Source organism: Geotrypetes seraphini, chromosome 2 (assembly GCF_902459505.1).
Source record: "Geotrypetes seraphini chromosome 2, aGeoSer1.1, whole genome shotgun sequence".
NCBI lineage: Eukaryota > Metazoa > Chordata > Amphibia > Gymnophiona > Dermophiidae > Geotrypetes > Geotrypetes seraphini.
This window is the reverse complement of record NC_047085.1, coordinates 471,249,392-471,268,450: the sequence shown is the minus strand read 5'-3', so window position 1 is coordinate 471,268,450 and position 19,059 is coordinate 471,249,392. Positions and strand designations below refer to the sequence as shown.

General features: G+C 40.3%; 1 protein-coding gene across 11 annotated transcripts in view; it reads right to left on the bottom strand.

The window, feature by feature from the left end:
• The window catches only part of KMT2C (lysine methyltransferase 2C), an 803,286-nt gene that overhangs the window by 538,806 nt on the left and 245,421 nt on the right, over positions 1-19,059 (bottom strand). For all 11 annotated transcript variants that reach the window (XM_033931655.1, XM_033931654.1, XM_033931660.1 and 8 more), the window contains exon 5: positions 8,069-8,214. In XM_033931655.1, the coding sequence (XP_033787546.1) occupies positions 8,069-8,214 (146 nt within the window). The remainder of the gene's footprint in view (positions 1-8,068; positions 8,215-19,059) is intronic.

The following is a 19,059-nucleotide window of genomic DNA, read 5'->3' as shown; positions in this document are numbered from 1 at the left end:
AAATGTGCTAAACAAATACTTCCGTGTTCACAGAAGAAAATCCTGGAGAAGGACCGAGATTGTCTGGCAAAGTTACATGAGAAAATGGAGTAGATTCTGCGCCGTTCACAAAGGAGAGTGTTTATAAGCAACTTGAAAAACTGAAGGTGGACAAAGCGATGGGACCAGACGGTATCCATCCCAGGATACTAAGGGAGCTCAGAGAGGTTCTTGCGAGTCCTATTAAAGACTTGTTCAATAAATCTCTGGAGACGGGAGTGGTTCCTGGGGATTGGAGGAGAGCGGATATGGTTCCTATTCACAAAAATGGTCACAGGAATGAAGCAGGAAACTACAGGCTGGTAAGCCTCACTTTGATTGTTGGAAAAATAATGGAAGTGTTGCTGAAAAAACGGATAGTGTACTTCCTTGAATCTAATGGGTTACAGGATCCGAGGCAACATGGCTTTACAAAAGGTAAATCGTGCCAAACGAACCTAATTGAATTTTTTGATTGGGTGACCAGAGAGTTGGATCGAGGACATATGCTAGATGTAATTTACTTAGATTTCAGCAAAGCCTTTGATACAGTTCCTCATAGGAGGCTGTTGAACAAACTTGAAGGGCTGTAGTTAAGACCCAAAGTGGTGAACTGGGTTAGAAACTGGCTGTCGGACAGACACTAGAGGGTGGTGGTTAATGGAAGTCGCTCGGAGGAAGGAAAGGTGAGTAGTGAAGTCCCTCAGGGTTCGGTGCTGGGGCCGATCATGTTCAATATGTTTGTGAGTGACAATGCTGAAGGGTTAGAAGGAAAAGTGTGTCTTTTTGCAGATGATATCAAGATTTGTAACAGAGTAGACACCGAAGAGGGAGTGGAAAATTTGAAAAAGGATCTGCAAAAGTTAGAGGAATGATCTAATGCCTGGCAACAAAATTCAATGCAAAGAAGAGTAATGCATTTGGGGATTAATAATCAGAAGGAACCCTATATTCTGGGAGGTGTGAAGCTGATATGCATGGACGGGGAGAGGGACCTTGAGGTGATAGTGTCCAAAGATCTAAAGGCGAAAAAACAGTGTGACAAGGCAGTGGCTGCTGCCGGAAGTATGCTGGGCTGTATAGAGAGGCGTAGCCAGTAGAAGGAAGAAGGTGTTGATGCCCCTGTACAGGTCATTGGTAAGGCCCCACTTGAAGTATTGTGTTCAGTTTTAGAGACAGTATCTGGAGAAGGACGTAAAAAGACTTGAAGCGGTCCAGAGGAGGGCAACGAAAATGATGGGAGGCTTGCACCAAAAGACGTATGAGGAGAGACTGGAAGCCCTGAATATGTATACCCTAGAGGAAAGGAGGGACAGGGGAGATATGATTCAGACATTCAAATACTTGAAGGGTATTAACATAGAACAAAATCTTTTCCAGAGAAAGGAAAATGGTAAAAACCAGAGGACATAATTTGAGGTTGAGGGGTGGTAGATTCAAGAGCAATGTTAGGAAATTCTACTTTACGGAGAGGGTGGTGGATGCCTGGAATGCGCTCCCACGAGAGGTGGTGGAGAGGAAAACGGTGTCTGAGTTCAAAGAAGCGTGGGATGAACACAGAGGATCTAGAATCAGAAAATAATATTAAATATTGAACTAAGGCCAGTACTGGGAAGACTTGCACGGTCTGTGTCTGTATATGGCCGTTTGGGGGAGGATGGGCTGGAGAGGGCTTCAATGGCTGGGAGGGTTTAGATGGGCTGGAGTAGGTTTTAACGGAGATTTCGGCAGTTGGAACCCAAGCACAGTACTGGGTAAAGCTTTGGATTCTTGCCCAAAAATAGATAAGAAGAAAAAATGTAAAAAATTTCAATTGAATCAGGTTGGGCAGACTGGATGGGCTATTCGGGTCTTTATCTGCCGTCATCTACTATGTTACTATGGTAGCTGGCTCCTGTTGCAATTTGAACAGTATTTTCTATTAGAAGAATTAGAGGGAATGCATAGAGAAATTTGTTTGTCCAATCTAGGAGGAAAGCATCTGTCTCCAGACAATGAGGAATAATAGTCTCGAACAGAAGTGTGAAAGTTTGTGATTTGAGATGCAAAAATATCTGTGTATGGAGTTCCCCAGATTGAGAAGATCTGATGTACTACAGTTGAGCTGAGCAACTACTCATGAGATTGAAGGAATTTGTTCAATCTGTCTGCCAAAATGTTTTGTTTACCTGATAGATACATAGCCTTGAGGAAGATGCTACATGAAACTGCCCAATTCCACATCTGAATGACTTCCCAGAAGAGCAGGCGAGACCCCGTACCTCCTTGTTTATGTAGTACAGTGTTTCTCAACCCATGCGGGCCGCCTGTTGGGGGTACGCGGCCTGGTCAATTCCCACCTGTCCATCTGACGCTGGTGTCGCCACCCAGGATCTTATGTTCCTGCCCGCCACCCCCCCCTCCCCCCCGGCTGCTCCCACGACAACCTTCTTGGAATCACACTCGCTCCTTCAGTCTTCGGCAGTTCTCCTTGTGATGGGCGGCACACCGCATGTAAGTGACTGACCCAGAAGTCTTCTCTCCTAGGTCCGCCAAATGCAGCGTGTGGGTTGCTGCTTGAGCCATCCATTGCAGGAGTGTTGCTGGGAACTAAGGACCGAAGGAGGAGTAAGTGCAGTTCAAACATGATGTTTTGCGACCATTTGTGTTTCGATAATAATTGACTTAATACTTAGAACTGAAATGTATGATAGGATATAAATAAAGCTATTATTATTACTACTACTACCAGAAACAGAGCTTTGTGTTATATTGCAGCTAAAGTGGTTTGCAAATTTATATTATATACAGGCCCTTCCTCTGTTGTTAGTGGACTTTTAATCCAAGTTTTATATCTGGGGCAATGGAGGGTTAAGTGTCTTGCCCAAAGTCACAAGGCAGAAATCAAACCTGGTTCTTCTGTGGTTTAAGTGCCTTTTGTGTTAGGGGGAATAACATAGGTGGGTAATTTGACAAGAAATTCCACAGATTGTTTATTGAGTTTGATATGGTGGTGGAGAGGAAACAGAGGTACAGACTGAAAGGGATGCAAGGTGGGGGAATATTGGACATAGTGATGGAGGGAGAGATGTGGAATGGTGCTGGAGAGGGGTGATAGGAATGGCCATGAGGCCAGTGGGCAGTGGTGAAAAATGCTGCACATGATCCAGGGGATGAGAAAGGGAGAAGTATTGGACTGGGAGGGGGGCCAGAAAGGAGGAAGGGAGGAGAGATGTCAGACCACTGGAAGGGGGAGGGGACGTATGCAAGAGAACTTGCCCATAGTGACTAATCAGCACAAGTATTTTTTATGTATCTAATGTTGTATGAAAAGTTTAATTAGCATTCCCCAAGACCTTGGCTGAGATTGGTTGTTTATAAAAATAAATAGAAGAAATGGCATTACAATTAGTACTATTATTATGGGGTGGAGTCAGGGGCGGAGTTTGGGTGGGTCTGGGGCGGAGCTTGGGTGGGTGTACTCAGTTGGCATTTGTTAGGCTTAGGGGGTACTTGACTTGAAAATGTTGAGAAACACTGATGTAGTACATGGCTACTTGATTGTTGATCAGTATTACTTGGTTGAGAAGGAGATCTTGAAGAGTGTTGCAAATACTTTCAGTTCTAGAAGACTGATGTGGAAAGATTTTGCTTGAATACTCCAAGTGTCCTGAGTGCAAAGGCTATCTAGGTAGGCTCCCCACCACATATGTTCAGGAACTGGTGGACTTTTTCAGAGCGGACTCCATCAGGAGAGACTGATGCTGGAGAAGGGGCTTGTCAAAACTTGGGCATGACTGGACCCTATAAAGAGAATCTAGTTTCCTTGAGCAACAGGAATTATTAAGGCTGTCTCCTAATTCTTGAACATGACAACTTTCATTAGATTATGAAATGGAAGCTTGTCTTTGGAAATTTGTTCATAGTACTGTGAATCGAAGAGTTCTGCTCTTGGTTCTGACTCAGATTCCATCTTAAAGAGCCTTTCCCATCTGCCTTATGAAACTAGTAAAAGGCTCTCCAGCGGTTATCATCTTCTAGGTGGTGGAGATGGGTCTGAAGAGATACCATAAGACTCTGAGCTGACAGTTCTGGGTAAGAATAAGAATGACGAGAGAGGTCAGAGTCATACTCCTCGATGCCTGGGGATGTAGACAGGATCATCTTTAAAGATGGAGAGCATGGTTGTTTGCGTCAACGTTTAGTATGCACCAATGGAGTCGAAACCTGGAACGATGCTGAAGTACATTGGGGCGGTGAAGTATGGCTATACTTCTTGGCTATTTATTTATTCATTCATTCATTTTTATAACCCATCCTCCCCAGGAGCACAGAACAGGTTACAAGGATACATACACAAAGTTTTCAGGAACAGAGATATGTACATTACCAATTACATGATACATGATCAAAACACAAAGCTATAGAATCAATAACTTACAACTTATAGAGAATGTGACTAAGAACACATGTTTTGAAGAATCTAAGAAAATAAATCTTAGAGTCACAAATGGGTATTAACACATCTGCAGTGAACGGTAGAAGAACTGGTTAGCAGGTACAGGTGTTCCGAGGTAAGGTACGTTGAAGTAGTTGATCCTGATGGTGGTATCAAAGCCAAGCTGATTGGTGCTTTTCAGTGTTTGACGCAGCGGACATTGTCAATGTTCCTGAAGTCCTGAATAGGAAGTTTTGAGTAGCAAGAGCAAGAGTCCACCCAGTGTTCAGGACCAAAGCATTGAAGACACCAATTACTGTATATTATTTACACTGTATGTTACTTTTTTTGTTCTCCATGTATTTTGATACAGGTTAGTCTTATATATTTTATATAATCTTAATATATCATAAATCATACTTGTGGCAACTCCAGCAGTGGGAACCTAAAGACAATAATGAGCAGACTTCTATGGTCTATTGCCAAGAAATATTAAAGAAAAGACAATTTAACCATGAACATGTTTTTATTTTGTTTTATAAATTTATGAATGTATCATTATGTAAACCATTTAGGTTTTAAACGGTATATAAATTTTTAAAATAAATAATGAGTGTGACTACTGGGCAGACTGGATAAACTTTTCAGGTCTTTATCTGCTGTCATCTACTATGTTACTATACTATACAATACCATTAGTACAGAAATTTAAACATTTGGGTGTCATTACAGATTCAAAACTTATGTTTAACAATCAAATTTCAGATATAATAAAAAAATGTTTTTATACACTCAGATCTTTAAGATCAATTCAACATTATTTTAGAAATGCAGATTTATATACTTTAATTCATGCTTTTTTACATCAAAAATTCATTACTGTAATGTAGTCTACTCAGGTATTTCATGTTTTAATCTGAGATGTCTTCAGACACTACAAAATATGGATCTAAAATTAAGAGTTTGAGAATGAACAGGTGAGACAATTTCTTGATAAAGCCTAAACGGTGAAGCATCAGAGTAGACAACAATACCCTGAATATTTAAAAGATAAGTCTAAATTATATATTTATGAAGATAAATTAAGTTACATTAATGCCAAAAAAGGTTGAAATATAAAGATATTTAAAAATGGACTGATGACGAGGTGGGTACCGTTTACTTAGTGGCATGTTAATTCTTGTCCTAAGTAGTACCATTGAGGTCCAATTAGATCTAATGAAGTTATTATTAGAACTTCAAGAATACTGAGTGAATACATTGAGTTATTGGGGTTATAGAATATTTTGCTAGGTGTTATTGATTTATATATCTAAAATTATTAAGCCATAAACAAAAATTTGATCATATACCACCTTTGTTCCTGAAATATCACTGGCTCCCGATATCATATAGGATAAAATACAAATTGCTTACACTTAACGCAGAAAGTATTACATCTTTAGAAACTAATATATTTGAATTCATTGATTATACCATATGTTCATTCTCAAACGCTTAGGTAACAAACAAGATAACAAATTCATTATACTATCTCTTAAAAAAGTACAATGGGAGAATTCAAGAGCCAAAGCATTTTTTTGCTTAGCTTCCAGTTTATGGAATTAATTGCCAAATTATTTGCAATTAGAACCTAATTTATGGCATTTAAAAGACTACTTAAAGTTATTTCTTCTCACAAGCTTTCGGTAAAGAACATGTTGACCTCGATGTGCTCTTCTACTAGGAGCTGAACTGGAAAATTGCTAAGTGCCTTATATATATATATCAAGCTCAAAGGATATGGCTTACTTTGTTAATTGTTTTAGCTTTGGTCAGTCAGTGTGTATAAATCACGGACCTAAGCTATAATATACACCAGCTGTTTTTTTTCCTCAAAAGTAGCCTCAGCCCCACCACTCCACCGCTGTATTATTTTACTATTGCGGGAAGAATTACATGAGAACTCATCATTGGCTGCTTATGCTACTATTTTAATACATTTTGTTTTACTTTCAAAAAATTTTTTTCCTTTTCCAATAAAGGAATAAATTATTGGAAAAGGAAAAAAATTTTTTGAAAGTAAAACAAAATGTATTAAAATAGTAGCATAAGCAGCCAATGATGAGTTCTCATGTAATTCTTCCCGCAATAGTAAAATAATACAGCGGTGGAATGGTGGGGCTGAGGCTACTTTTGAGGAAAAAAAACAGCTGGTGTATATTATAGCTTAGGTCCGTGAATTATATATATATATATATACCAACTGACTGGAAATAGGTTTTTACTACCTGAAATATGTTTTACCCTAGAATTGAGCATTGACTTTAATATTTAAATTATTAGGATTTAAATTTGAGGTTTCTCTGGACTTGAGCACAAACCTTATTATTTATTTAATTTTGAGAGTTAAAACTGTTGACTGTTTCTCTAGACCTGAGCACAGACTGAGACATTCATTTAAGTCCCAATAATTAAATAAATAATAGTGTGGTGTAACTTCTGTCTTCTAACCTAAACCATCCTCCACCCCCACCACCTAAAAAAACAAACAAAACAAAGCCTTCGCTCTTTTTTCCCTCTTTTCTTTTAGCTCTAATCTAAGGTTTTTTTCTTGGTATTTATATACCCCTTATAATCTAAGTGGTTTACATTCAGGTACTCAAGCATATGTCTATATCTGTCCTGGTAGGTTTACACTATCATCTAATGTTCCTGGGGCAACAGGGGAGTAAGTGACTTGTCCAGAGTCACAAGGAGCAGTGTGGGATTTGAACCCACAACCTCAGGGTGCTGAGACAGTAGCTCTAACCACTGCACCATACACACACACCCTGATGTTGTTATCGACCTTGGAACAAATAACCTACCTGCAGCACAGAAAGCTTTTTGGGAGCTGGGGTGGGGTTAAAACCTTTTGTGCTGCTCCTTGGTCCTTTCATACTGATAAGAGTCCAGTTTTTGTTAAAGACATGTTCAGAACCTGACTACAACCAGATGTCATGCTCTATCACAGGCAGTAAATACAAACTGATGTCATGGCCAAGTACTAGAATTTTACGATTGCAATTCACACAGTTGTTTAAAGATACTATCCTCATCAGATACCAAGAGGATAACAGACGCACCAAAATCAGAAGACAAAAATAAAAAGGTAGAGAACGCTGCTCTGAATTTCATTAAGAAAACCCCCCAAAAAACAAAAACCATGGGCTGAGCACCTTCATCAGAAATGGAATAAAACCTGAAATGCCAAATACCTTGCTAAGGTGGTGGTGAATCAAAGAGGAAACAACACAGAATAAACTTCTTCTGAAGGAAAACTGTATAAGATGTTGTCCACCTTCAAACACATAACTAAAAGGGTCCAGTGTGACAAAGGCGAGAATGGAAGTTCAGTGAATGCTAGGAAAAGTCTTCCATAAAATGCTCTAGTGATACTGCTGGCTGATAAATTCTTATCCTCTGAGAAATACAAATATATTTTGTACTATCATATTATGTTAATATAGGCTGCAGATAAATCATCTAAAAATGCCTGTTATGTTAATATTTAGTATTCAGTAATGTTTTCTCTGTCTTGCCTATAGCAGTTCCTAAAGAAAATCTGGAGAAATCTAAATGTTATAAATTCTTTTCATGCTATTACATTACCTGTAGGCTCAAATAAGGCTTGGACATCAATGTCATCTGGAAGGCCAACTAGACAGAGTTCATCCCAGAATTTGCTGGTTGATTCATCAGACACAGTTCGAGTGCTTACTTTAATACATGATTTGATATGTCGAGGAGAATGCTCTCTACATTAAAAGGAAAAAAAAAACCCCAAACCTTTAATACTTACCACAATTTAATATTTTCTTCTTTTTTTTTAATTCTTTATTAATTTTCAAATCAAATACAAAAGTGCAAAGAATATATAATCAATTAATACAATAATCAGCACTTACATCCAAACAAATAATGTTATAAAGTACATTTCCCCTCACCGCCACCCCCAGATGTGCATAAAGATTAATTAGGAATCAAAGGCTTACTTGATCAATCAGTTTTGACAAATTCCGCTAATGGACCCCAAGTTGCTTTAAACTTTTTATTATGTCCCAGTTGTTCAGAATTCATTCTCTCATATCTATAAAATTGACACAGAGTTTCCCACCAAAAGTTGAAGTTCAGTCTGTTCCAGTTTTTCCAATTTTTCATTACTAACTGTATAACTACCCCTGTCATAATAAGAACTCGTCTGTTCTTGCTTGCATTAACTGGACTCTTAGGTTGCAATAAAGTCTCAAATAAAACAATGTCACACGACAATGGAGTAGAAGCCTCCAATATCCTATTAATTTTACCCCAAATAGGACTTCCAAAAGTTGAGTATCAAGGGACAATAAAACAACAAGTGATCCATTGTCCCTACTTCAAGATGACAATGCCAGCATCTATTAGACTTTGAACTATCCAACTTTTGTAAGCGAACCAGGGTCCAAAAGATTCTATAAAACAGAAAAAAACAAGTTTGTCTCATAGATGCTAACACTGTACATCTCATTCTCCAAGTCCAAATCCATGGCCATTGAATAGCAGAAATTTGCTGCTTTGTTTCAATGCTCCAAATGTCTTTTAGGCTTGTTTTTGGTTTTTTATTCAGATATTCAGATAGTAATTTGTACCACTTGGCTGCCTGATGCCCTTGCAAATCTATTTAGAAACATAGGTCCAGCAAGCTATACTGACTTTTTAAGCTACGCCAATCAGGGAACCCTTTCTGAATGGCCTGTTTCAACTGCAACCATTTTTTTTTCAAGACAGTTTATTGAACAACCAAGTACAAACCAAGAAAGCAGCAGATAACATTTTCGGAATGCAAAATACAGTGCAGAAAACATCAAACCACCAAACAGGTGAAGACAATCAGAGCCCGGGTTGGATTCTTATACCCGGACTCATTGAAGCCCCACCCTAAAGAATGCCCTCCCACCTACCCCCCGACCCACCCTTAACCTACTGGCATCACAGGGACCACTGGCTTCCGCAGGCAGTTCAGTACTTGGCTTTTAATTAGCGGGGATAAAGTGTCCAAATAAGACGCCCAAAAGGACAAGAAGAGCTTACTACGAAGTCAAGAAAACCAAGCGGACACGAATTCCCATACCATTAATTGATGGAATTTGTTATGCCAATACCAAATGATGGGTGGGGAGCCCTGGAGCCAATGATTTAAGATAATTTCTTATCTACAATATAACCCTTGCTGATAAGTAAAGAATCACCGGCAGAGAGCCCACCCAAAAAACCCTTAGCTAAAAAAAGAATCCCCTCAACCTGAGATGGAAGGGCATAGCACACTTGGGTCTGCAAGTAACAACGGACCTCCGACCAAAAGGTAGCGATAGCTGTACAAGACCAAAGACCATGCACTAGAGAATTATTTATCCGGTGGCATTTCAAACAGACAGGAGTAGAGGCACACCCAAAATGAAAAGCCTGCATCTGAGAAATAAGGTCCCGAAATTGACATTCCTGAAGCTCAGCACTCTGCACCACCTGAGGGATCAGCTGCACCAGAGGAGAGGCAGCCCAAGTCCCGAGTCCACAGAGACATAAGATGAAAATAATCCCTTCGCGGCTGAACTGCAACCATTTATAACTTTGAGATTTTGATATGCCGAAAGATTGTTGCAATTGTAATAAATTTCCCATTTTCCCATTCTGGATTGCATCATCTGAAGTATGTATGCCTGCCTGCAACCAATTTTTCCAGAGGATTTTAGACTCACCAATTTTTATCTTGGAGTTTAACCATAGGATTACATTAAAATTTATTAATAATTTAACTTCTACTCCAAAACAACTATCCACGTGTCAATCCCTATGGTTGAACTCCAAGATTCAAATAGGTGAGTCTAAAATCCTTTGGAAACATTGGTTGCAGGCAGGCATACGAACTATAGATGATGTAATTCAGAATGGGAAAATGGTAAATTTATTACAATTGCAACAATCCTTCCGCATATCAAAATCTCAGGGTTATAAATGGTTGCAATTGAAACAGGCCAAAATTTAATATTTTCAAATGTAAACAAGAGCAATGCCAAAGTCAAATGTTATTTTGAATGTTTTTTGAGGAAAATGTAAAAATACACATTGGAAAGAAACACACACCTAGGGCCCAATTTTCAAAAAAAAAAAAAAAATTAGAAATTACCCCCTCCCTCCCTTTAATGAAGCCACATTAGACTTTTTAATCATCGGTCATGATGGTAAAAACTCTGATGCTCATAGAATTCCTATGAGCATCAGAGTTTTTACCGCTGCGGTCAGCGATAAAAAAGCCTAACACAGTATCAAAAAGGGAGGGAGGGGGTTATTTTCCTAACTTTGAATTTTAGGTTCCTAAATTAGTGCCTCTGAAAGGCTGAGTTCCTAATTTTTACTCAAAATTTTATTTGTAATCCTAAATTTAGGAGCCTAAAGTGAGCATCAGGAGGGTGAATTAAATCAGAAAAGGAAAAAAAAAAAAACCTTAGGAGCTTAGAACAAAGAACTTAAATTATGTATCTATTTTGGTACTACAGGGATATACTACACCAATACCTGAGACTGAGCAGGTATCAATGGTGCAAGGAAATACTGCATAAAGGTTCTATGATCACCAATGGTATGATGGAAGAAGAACCTGAAGAAAGTACTGTTGTGGAATATGCTATACTTAGCATGGATCGGTACCGATGTAGATCAATGCATGAAAAGGAGGTATTGCACTTCAAAATGATAAGCTGTACCCATGTTCATGAATAAAGAGGAGGCACCATGACCATGTAACATCAAGTGGTATCAAAGGTGCCACAGGTGTCAAAGTGTGAGTGACTGACAAGGCAATGCAGAAATGACAACCTATATCGCCCAGAAAGCCATGCACCAAATGGACTCGATGCTTAATTGGGAAACACTATCACTGTGATACATCGACATGGAAGAAACATCAGTTACTAGACTTGATGCAAATATGCCACTGATGCGAGAAGATGGAGGCATTGATGTATACCAACACCAGCCAGGCCCAGTCGCTGAAAATCCAACTCCAGCCCTATTGAAAGAAAGAAACAAAAGAAGAATCAATAGTATTTATCTTCTTTTCAATCTATAGCCCTGGAGTCAGATACAATCGAAGAGGGCGAGCTGAATTAGAGTAGAAACAAGACCGAAAAATCCATCAATGATCACATTGAAGCGTGTATGAGGGCTGTTGAACTTTGAAGAAGTTTTGTTTTCTTTTTAAAGAAAGTCCAAAATGTCTTTCTACTAATCTTCTGTGATGATTCTTCAAAAGAAGACACACATCAGGGGCAGTACCGTGGCAGAGGAACATACTGCGGATGCCGAAGACAGCCACTAGGATCGCTACAGAACTGGCAATCCTCTACAAGCTGCCCTAATTAGCTTTAAAGGTGAGACCGTGAGGCCAGGTGGGAAGCCGGAGGATGCTAGAGAGAAGGAGGAAACATGCAGTCCTTCGGGAGGGCCCCCTGGTGTAGAAGTACATGGAGAGAGGGAGGGTCCAAAGGGATGTACATATGCTGAACTGAGGGGGAGGGGGAAAGAAACAAAATTGTTGCAATAGGAGCGAGAGTGATGAGAGAGGGAGAAATGGACATAGGGTGGAGGAGAGTGAGAAATGGTGCATGGGGAGAGAGCATGTTGGTTGGGGGTGGGTGGGAAGGAGGGATGTTACTCGAGGGAAGAGGTAATGAGAGAGAGAAAGAGAGAGAGAGAGAGAAAGCATGCAGGAGGCAAAATTTGTTGGACTCCTGGAGAGGACGAGATGGATGGGAAGGACAGAAAGGAGGAAAGGAGAAATGTAACACTCAGTGGAGGGGGAGATGACAGAGTGAAAAGTTGGAATCATGGAGAGAAGTTGGTTGGGGAGGGAAGGAGGACCGGAGGAGCAGCAGCATGCAGGAGGAAGAAAAAAAAGGACTGGTGGAAAGGAGGAAGACATGTTGGACTGAGAGGAGGGGCAGAAAGGAGGAAGGGAAGGGCGATGGACTGCAGGGGGCAGAAAGGAGGAAGGGAGAGAGAAATATTACACTGGGAGGAGGAGAGATACCAGACCAGGGCATGGAAGGGAAGAAGGGGAGTCTGGTAGAACTATAGAAATAGCAGCAGCAGCAGTAGTAGTGAGAAGCCAGATTATGGGAAGGAGAGGAGAGAGATGCTAGACTGGGAAGGGGGGAAAGGAAGAAGAGATATGTTGGACTACTGGGGGGAAGGAGGGAAGGATAGAGATATCAGACCATGGAAACGGGGAGGGAAGGAGAGAGAGATAGGAAGGGAAGGTAAGACATGGAAAAGTAGATTTTGAGAGGAAAGCAGAAAAAGTGTCTTTAGTACCTGAAGATTGAAGGGTGGCCAATGTTACGCCGATTTTTAAAGAGGGTTCTATGGGAGATCTGTAAAATTGCAGACTAGTAAGCCTGACTTCAGTTCCAGCCAAAATGATGGAAACAATTATAAAAAAATAAATTGTAGAACATGTAGACAACCATGATTTAATGAGACAGGGTCAGCATGGGTTCAGCAGAGGGAGATCTTGCCTCACCAATTTTCTTGACTTCTTTGAAGGTGTGAATAAACATGGGGATAAAGGTGAGCCAGTTGATGCGCCTGAGAAAATTAGAGCGTCATGGGATAGGTGACAAAGTGCAGTTGTGGATTAGGAATTGGTTATCAGATAGAAAACAGAGGGTAGGGTTAAATGATAATTTTTCTCAATGGAGGAGAGTAAACAGGAGTCTGTGCCTGGGACCGGTGCTATTTAACTTATTTATAAATGATCTGGAAATTGGAATGACGCATGAAATGATTAAATTTGCAGCTGACACTAAACTGTTCAAAGTTGTTAAAATGCATGCGGATTGTGAAAATTGCAGGCAGACCTTAGGAAATTGGAAGACTGGGCGTCCAAGTGGCAGATGAAATTTAATGTAGACATGCAAAGTGATGCTCATTGGGAAGAATAACCTGAAACACAGTTATTGGATTGCTGGGGTCCAAGAAAAGGACCCCAAAAAAGGATCTGAGTGTCGTCATAGACAATATGATGAAACCTTTCGCCCAATGTGCGACAGCAGCCAAAAAAGCAAACAGGATGCTTGGAATTATTTTTAAAAAGGGATGGTTAACAAGACTAAGAATGTTATAATGCCCCTGTATCGCTCCATGATATGACTTCATCTGGAGTATTGTATTCAATTCTAGTCTCCTTATCTCAAGAAAGATATAGCAGCGCTAGAAAAGTTTCAAAGAAAAGCGACCAAGATAATAAAACCAATAGGAGGAAAATTTTTTCACTCAGAGAATAATTAAGCTCTGGAACGTATTGCCAGAGGTTGTGGTAAGAGCAGATAGCATAGCAGGTTTTAAGAAAGGTTTGCACAAGTTCCTGGAGGAAAACATGGGAAAAGCCACGGCTTGCCCTGGATCAGTAGCATGGAATGTTGCTACTCCTTGGGTTTTGGCTAGGTACTAGTGACCTAGATTGGCCATCGTGAGAATGGGCTACTGGGCTTGATGGACCACTGGTCTGACCCAGTAAGGCTATTCTTATGTTCTTACAGGAAAGTACAAATTAAATTAAACTGGGAAGGCACAAAAAAATATCTAAGTCTGGCGTGTTGAGGAGAAACCAAAGACAAAGCTTCTCGGCTCCTTGGAAAACTAAGAACTGATGGTCCCATGGTTTCTTTGTATGATGTCACCCACATGTAAGAATATTATAGCTGCTTGTTCTAAGATAATATAGCCGATCCTGCTTATCAACGGAGAAGATACTAAGTTACCAAAATGGAATGGCATTACTGGTGCTCCTAGATCTCTTTTACTAGTAACATAGTAGATGACGGCAGATAAAGACCCGAATGGTCCATCCAGTCTGCCCAACCTGATTCAATTTAAATTTTTTGTTTTTTTGTTTTTTTTCAATTTTTTTTCTTCTTAGCTATTTCTGGGCAAGAATCCAAAGCTTTGCCCAGTACTGTGCTTGGATTCCAACTGCCAAAATCTCTGTTAAGACTTACTCCAGCCCATCTACACCCTCCCAGCCACTGAAGCCCTCCCCAGCCCATCCTCCACCAAACGGCTATACACAGACACAGACCGTGCAAGTCTGCCCAGTACTGGCCTAGTTCAATATTTAATATTATTTTCTGATTCTAAATCTTCTGTGTTCATCCCACGCTTCTTTGAACTCAGTCACAGTTTTACTCTCCAGCACCTCTCTCGGGAGCGCATTCCAGGCATCCACTACCCTCTCCGAAAAGTAGAATTTCGTAACATTGTCCCTGAATCTACCACCCCTTAACCTCAAATTATGTCCTCTGGTTTTACCATTTTCCTTTCTCTGGAAAAGATTTTGTTCTACGTTAATACCCTTCAAGTATTTGAACGTCTGAATCATATCTCCCCTGTCTCTCCTTTCCTCTAGGGCAATGATGGCTAACCTTTTTGAGCCCGAGTGCCCAAACTGCCGCACAAAACCAAAGAATTTCCTCAAAGTGCCAGCACGTCAATTAAACCTTAATAACAAGATTTTAGTATCTAAAAACTCTTTATAAAGTTGCCTAAACTTCTTAAAACTGTTAACTGTGTCAAGACTCTGTGTGTATTCCCAAAGAGTCTATACATGTTTTTTTGTAAAATTTACAATCAAATTAGAAAATAGTTAAATCATTACATTTCTAATAATATGATGTAAAGAAAACAAAAGCTTTCAATTAAACCAACCGTTTTTATTGGAAATTCCAGATTGGAATACAACAGGGCCATGTAAAGTCCCTTTTTTAAATAACATCTTTAAATAATATTTAAATAACTTAGAAAGTGTCTTAACTGCAAACTGAAAACACTGCTTTATGTAAATATATGCATTGGGCATGCTCTGAAAAAAATTAATGTGATTTTTGTTGTTGCATGCATGCTGATAACTTGTCAATCCTTGGCTCATAGTGCGTTAATTTCAGAGCAATACATGCAGCACTCATGTAATCCGTTAATCTGTTTCTAGCATCAGATTTTATATGATTCAAAGCCGAAAACAGCTGCTCACAAGCATAGGATGACTCAAACAAAGTAAGAAGAGCAATCCCAAGTGCTTTCATGGACTTAAAATTGTCTGGCAGAGAATTCCACACTTTTAGGATTTCATTTTCAGAACTGCTAGCAGTGATTTCATTTGTCACCCTTTCACACTCAATACGTTCAAGAGCCGCACGCAGGTCATTGAATTTACTTTTCCAGATAGAACTTTCTTGAAATTCCAGTAGCTCCATTTCCAAATTTTGAATATCCAACCACTGTAAGCAGGAAAGATCAAGATCTTCAAATGTGGACTTTTCTGGGGAAGTTATAAATGAAAGGGTTGTCTCCATCTTACGGAACTGAGAAAATCTTTTACTAAAATTTTCCTTTGCTTCGGCTACAATGATGGAATATGCTTTGTGGATTTCCTGGTGTTTTTTATGACTGTCCACAAATGTTGTAGAATTATCTAAATGTATTTTTAGGTTGGGAAAATATTTTAGCTGTCCACTCTCAAGGTCTTTTTCAAAAACATGCAATTTTCTCTCAAAAGCTTTGATGTCACTAAACATGCTTTCTGCTCTTTTTCCCATGCCTTGTAATTTTTTGTTTAGTACATTAAAGTGATTAGTAAAATCTGTAAAGAACATGAGGTTGGTAAGCCAGGCCATGTTGGTGAGTTGAGGATAGTCTTCCCCCTTTTTGTTCATAAATAGCCTAACTTCTTCCAAGCAGGCCACAAATCTCTCTAACACTCGTCCTCTGCTCAGCCACCGGACATTATTGTACATCAGTAAAGTGTTATATTGTGCCTGAACCTCATCAAGAAGGGCTTGAAATTGTCGAAAATTAAGAGCACGCGCCATGATGAAGTTCACCATTTTTGTTACATCTTTGAGGACATCGTCAAGTTTTTTGCTGCTTTCTTTGGCGCAGAGAGCCTCTTGATGTATTATGCAGTGAAATTGAATCAGTGGATGTTTTGCTTCCTTAGCAAAGAAATGAATGAATCCTGATGTTGTCCCCACCATGCTAGGTGCTCCATCGCTAGTAACTGAAACCACTTTTTCTGGACTTATGTCTAGTGATGAAAAAGCCTCCATCACAGCATTGTGGATATCTATCCCTTGTGTTCTTCCAGGCAAAGACAGCAGTTTTACCAGCTCTTATCTCATGATGTCACCAGTAGCATAACGCAAAATGAGCGCTAGTCTTGCATGGTTAGTAATATCTGTACTTTCATCCAAGCACATGGAGTAGAAGGGTGCTTTTTGTAAGTCGCAAGTAAGCTGTTGACTAACATCAGCAGCCATTCGCAGAACCCTATCTTTTGCAGTATTTCTGCTTAGCGGCATCTCAGAGATGCGCTGCACAATTTTATCCTTGTTTTGGAAATCATGGAAGAGTGAATTACTCCCAGCCAAAATTGCCTTTTTGATAAAATCTCCATCAGAGAGGGGCTTACCATGTTTTGCCATGCACAGTGAAATTTGAAAGCTGGCAACTGTAAGATGATTAGTTTTTGAAAGATAGTTGCTAAAACTAAGAGACTGGGAGTGATATTTCTTTAATTTTCCTACAAGGAACTCTTTTCTTTGAGCTAAACCAAGTTCAGCAACACTGTTATGGTTGGTCTCAAAGTGACGTTTGACACTTGATGTGCGAGACACAACACTTTCATTACACATAATACACAATGCTTTCCCACTGCGTTCAATCACTCCATATGTCTCTGTCCAGGCCTCTTGGAATGGTCTTCCACTATCTGTTTTTGCTTTTTTTGCTGTACTCATTTTCTTTGTTCAAGACTTCAAGTCTACAAAAAGATAAAATTTGTATAATTAAAAAAATCTAATGAAATGCTGTATACAAATCTGTCCCCATAAAAAAATATGTGATTGGGGAATTTTACTAATTGAAGACATCCGTTTTGGTAAAAAAATATACTGTCTCACAGCCCCACGGCGGTTCAAGCAGCCGCGAGGAACACATTGCCAGGCAGGGCCGGACTGGGACAAAAAATAGGCCCGGGCATTTTAGGTTGAGCAGCCCAATCACTTGACCTCACGCAGGCCCCGCCCATTGAAGTCCAGGGGCAGGGCTAAAATGCAGAAGCACACTTGAGAGGCACGGCCAGCCACTAATAAGAAGTGACTGCAATTCCCCAAATAAAACGACCTGCAAACTGGATTAATCGCATTAATGACTATACAACATTGGATTCATCACAATAACAACTAATTAAGAGGTGACCTGAGTTTATGGGAAAATGACTTTTATTTTTCATTATTGGAGCTTTTGTTATTTTATTATGATGTTTACAAAAGCACTGTGAAGGGCCACATATACACTTTACTGTTTTTTGCTATATTGAGTTTTCCATAAGGTACAGCGCAGAGGATTAGTGTGTTGGTTGTTCACAGAGAGCCCAGCCCTCCTCTCAGCTTACTGAACTTCTCTATGCAATCATCATAAGCAGCTTTTTTATTTCCTCGAATTTAGCATGTCCCCCATGGAAGATACAGAGGTTTTTACAGAGGAGCACATTATTAGACACATTAACATCCCCCCATATCCTCACCTCTCTAGCATGGGAGCACTAGGAACTGTTCCTGATTACAGATGTCACATGTGGAGTCACACTACAGCCTCATTGAGTTCCTGTGACAGACTCAGTGTGAAGCTTCTCTTCCTCCCCCCACTTCCCCCCTCACACACTGCCTGGCTCATAGGATACTAAGGGGAAGACAAGCAGGCTAAACATCCACTCACAGGACTGCAGCCAGCACAGGAGGATGGGCCGCGGCCCACCAGGACAATGCCCGGTCCTCCCAATGGCCAGTCCGGCCCTGTTGCCAGGTGAGCTGCAAAGCAGACACCGGCACACTCGCCTGCCGCCACGCCGCATATCTTAATTGCGGACCTTCCCGCGTGCCAGCTGCAAGACCTTCGCATGCCACAGCTGGCACGCGTGCCATAGGTTCGCCATCCCTGCTCTAGGGTATACATATTCAGGGCTTCCAGTCTCTCCTCATACGTCTTCTGATGCAAGTCTCCTATCATTTTCGTCGCCCTCCTCTTGACCGCCTCAAGTCTTCTTACGTCTTTCGCCAGATACAGTCTCCAAAACTGAACACAATACTCCAAGTGGGGCCTCACCAAAGACCTGTACAGGGGCATCAACACCTTCTTCCTTCTACTGACAACGCCTCTCTTTATACAGCCCAGCATCCTTCTGGCAGCAGCCACTGCCTTGTCACACTGTTTTTTCGCCTTTAAATCTTCGGACACTATAACCCCAAGGTCCCTCTCCCCGTCCGTGCATATCAGCTTCTCTCCTCCCAGCATATACGGTTCTTTCCTATTATTAATCCCCAAATGCATTACTCTGCATTTCTTTGCATTGAATTTTAGTTGCCAGGCATTAGACCATTCCACTAACTTTTGCAGATCCTTTTTCATATTTTCCACTCCCTCTTCGGTGTCTACTCTGTTACAAATCTTGGTATCATCTGCAAAAAGATACACTTTTCCTTCTAACCCTTCAGCAATGTCACTCACAAACATAT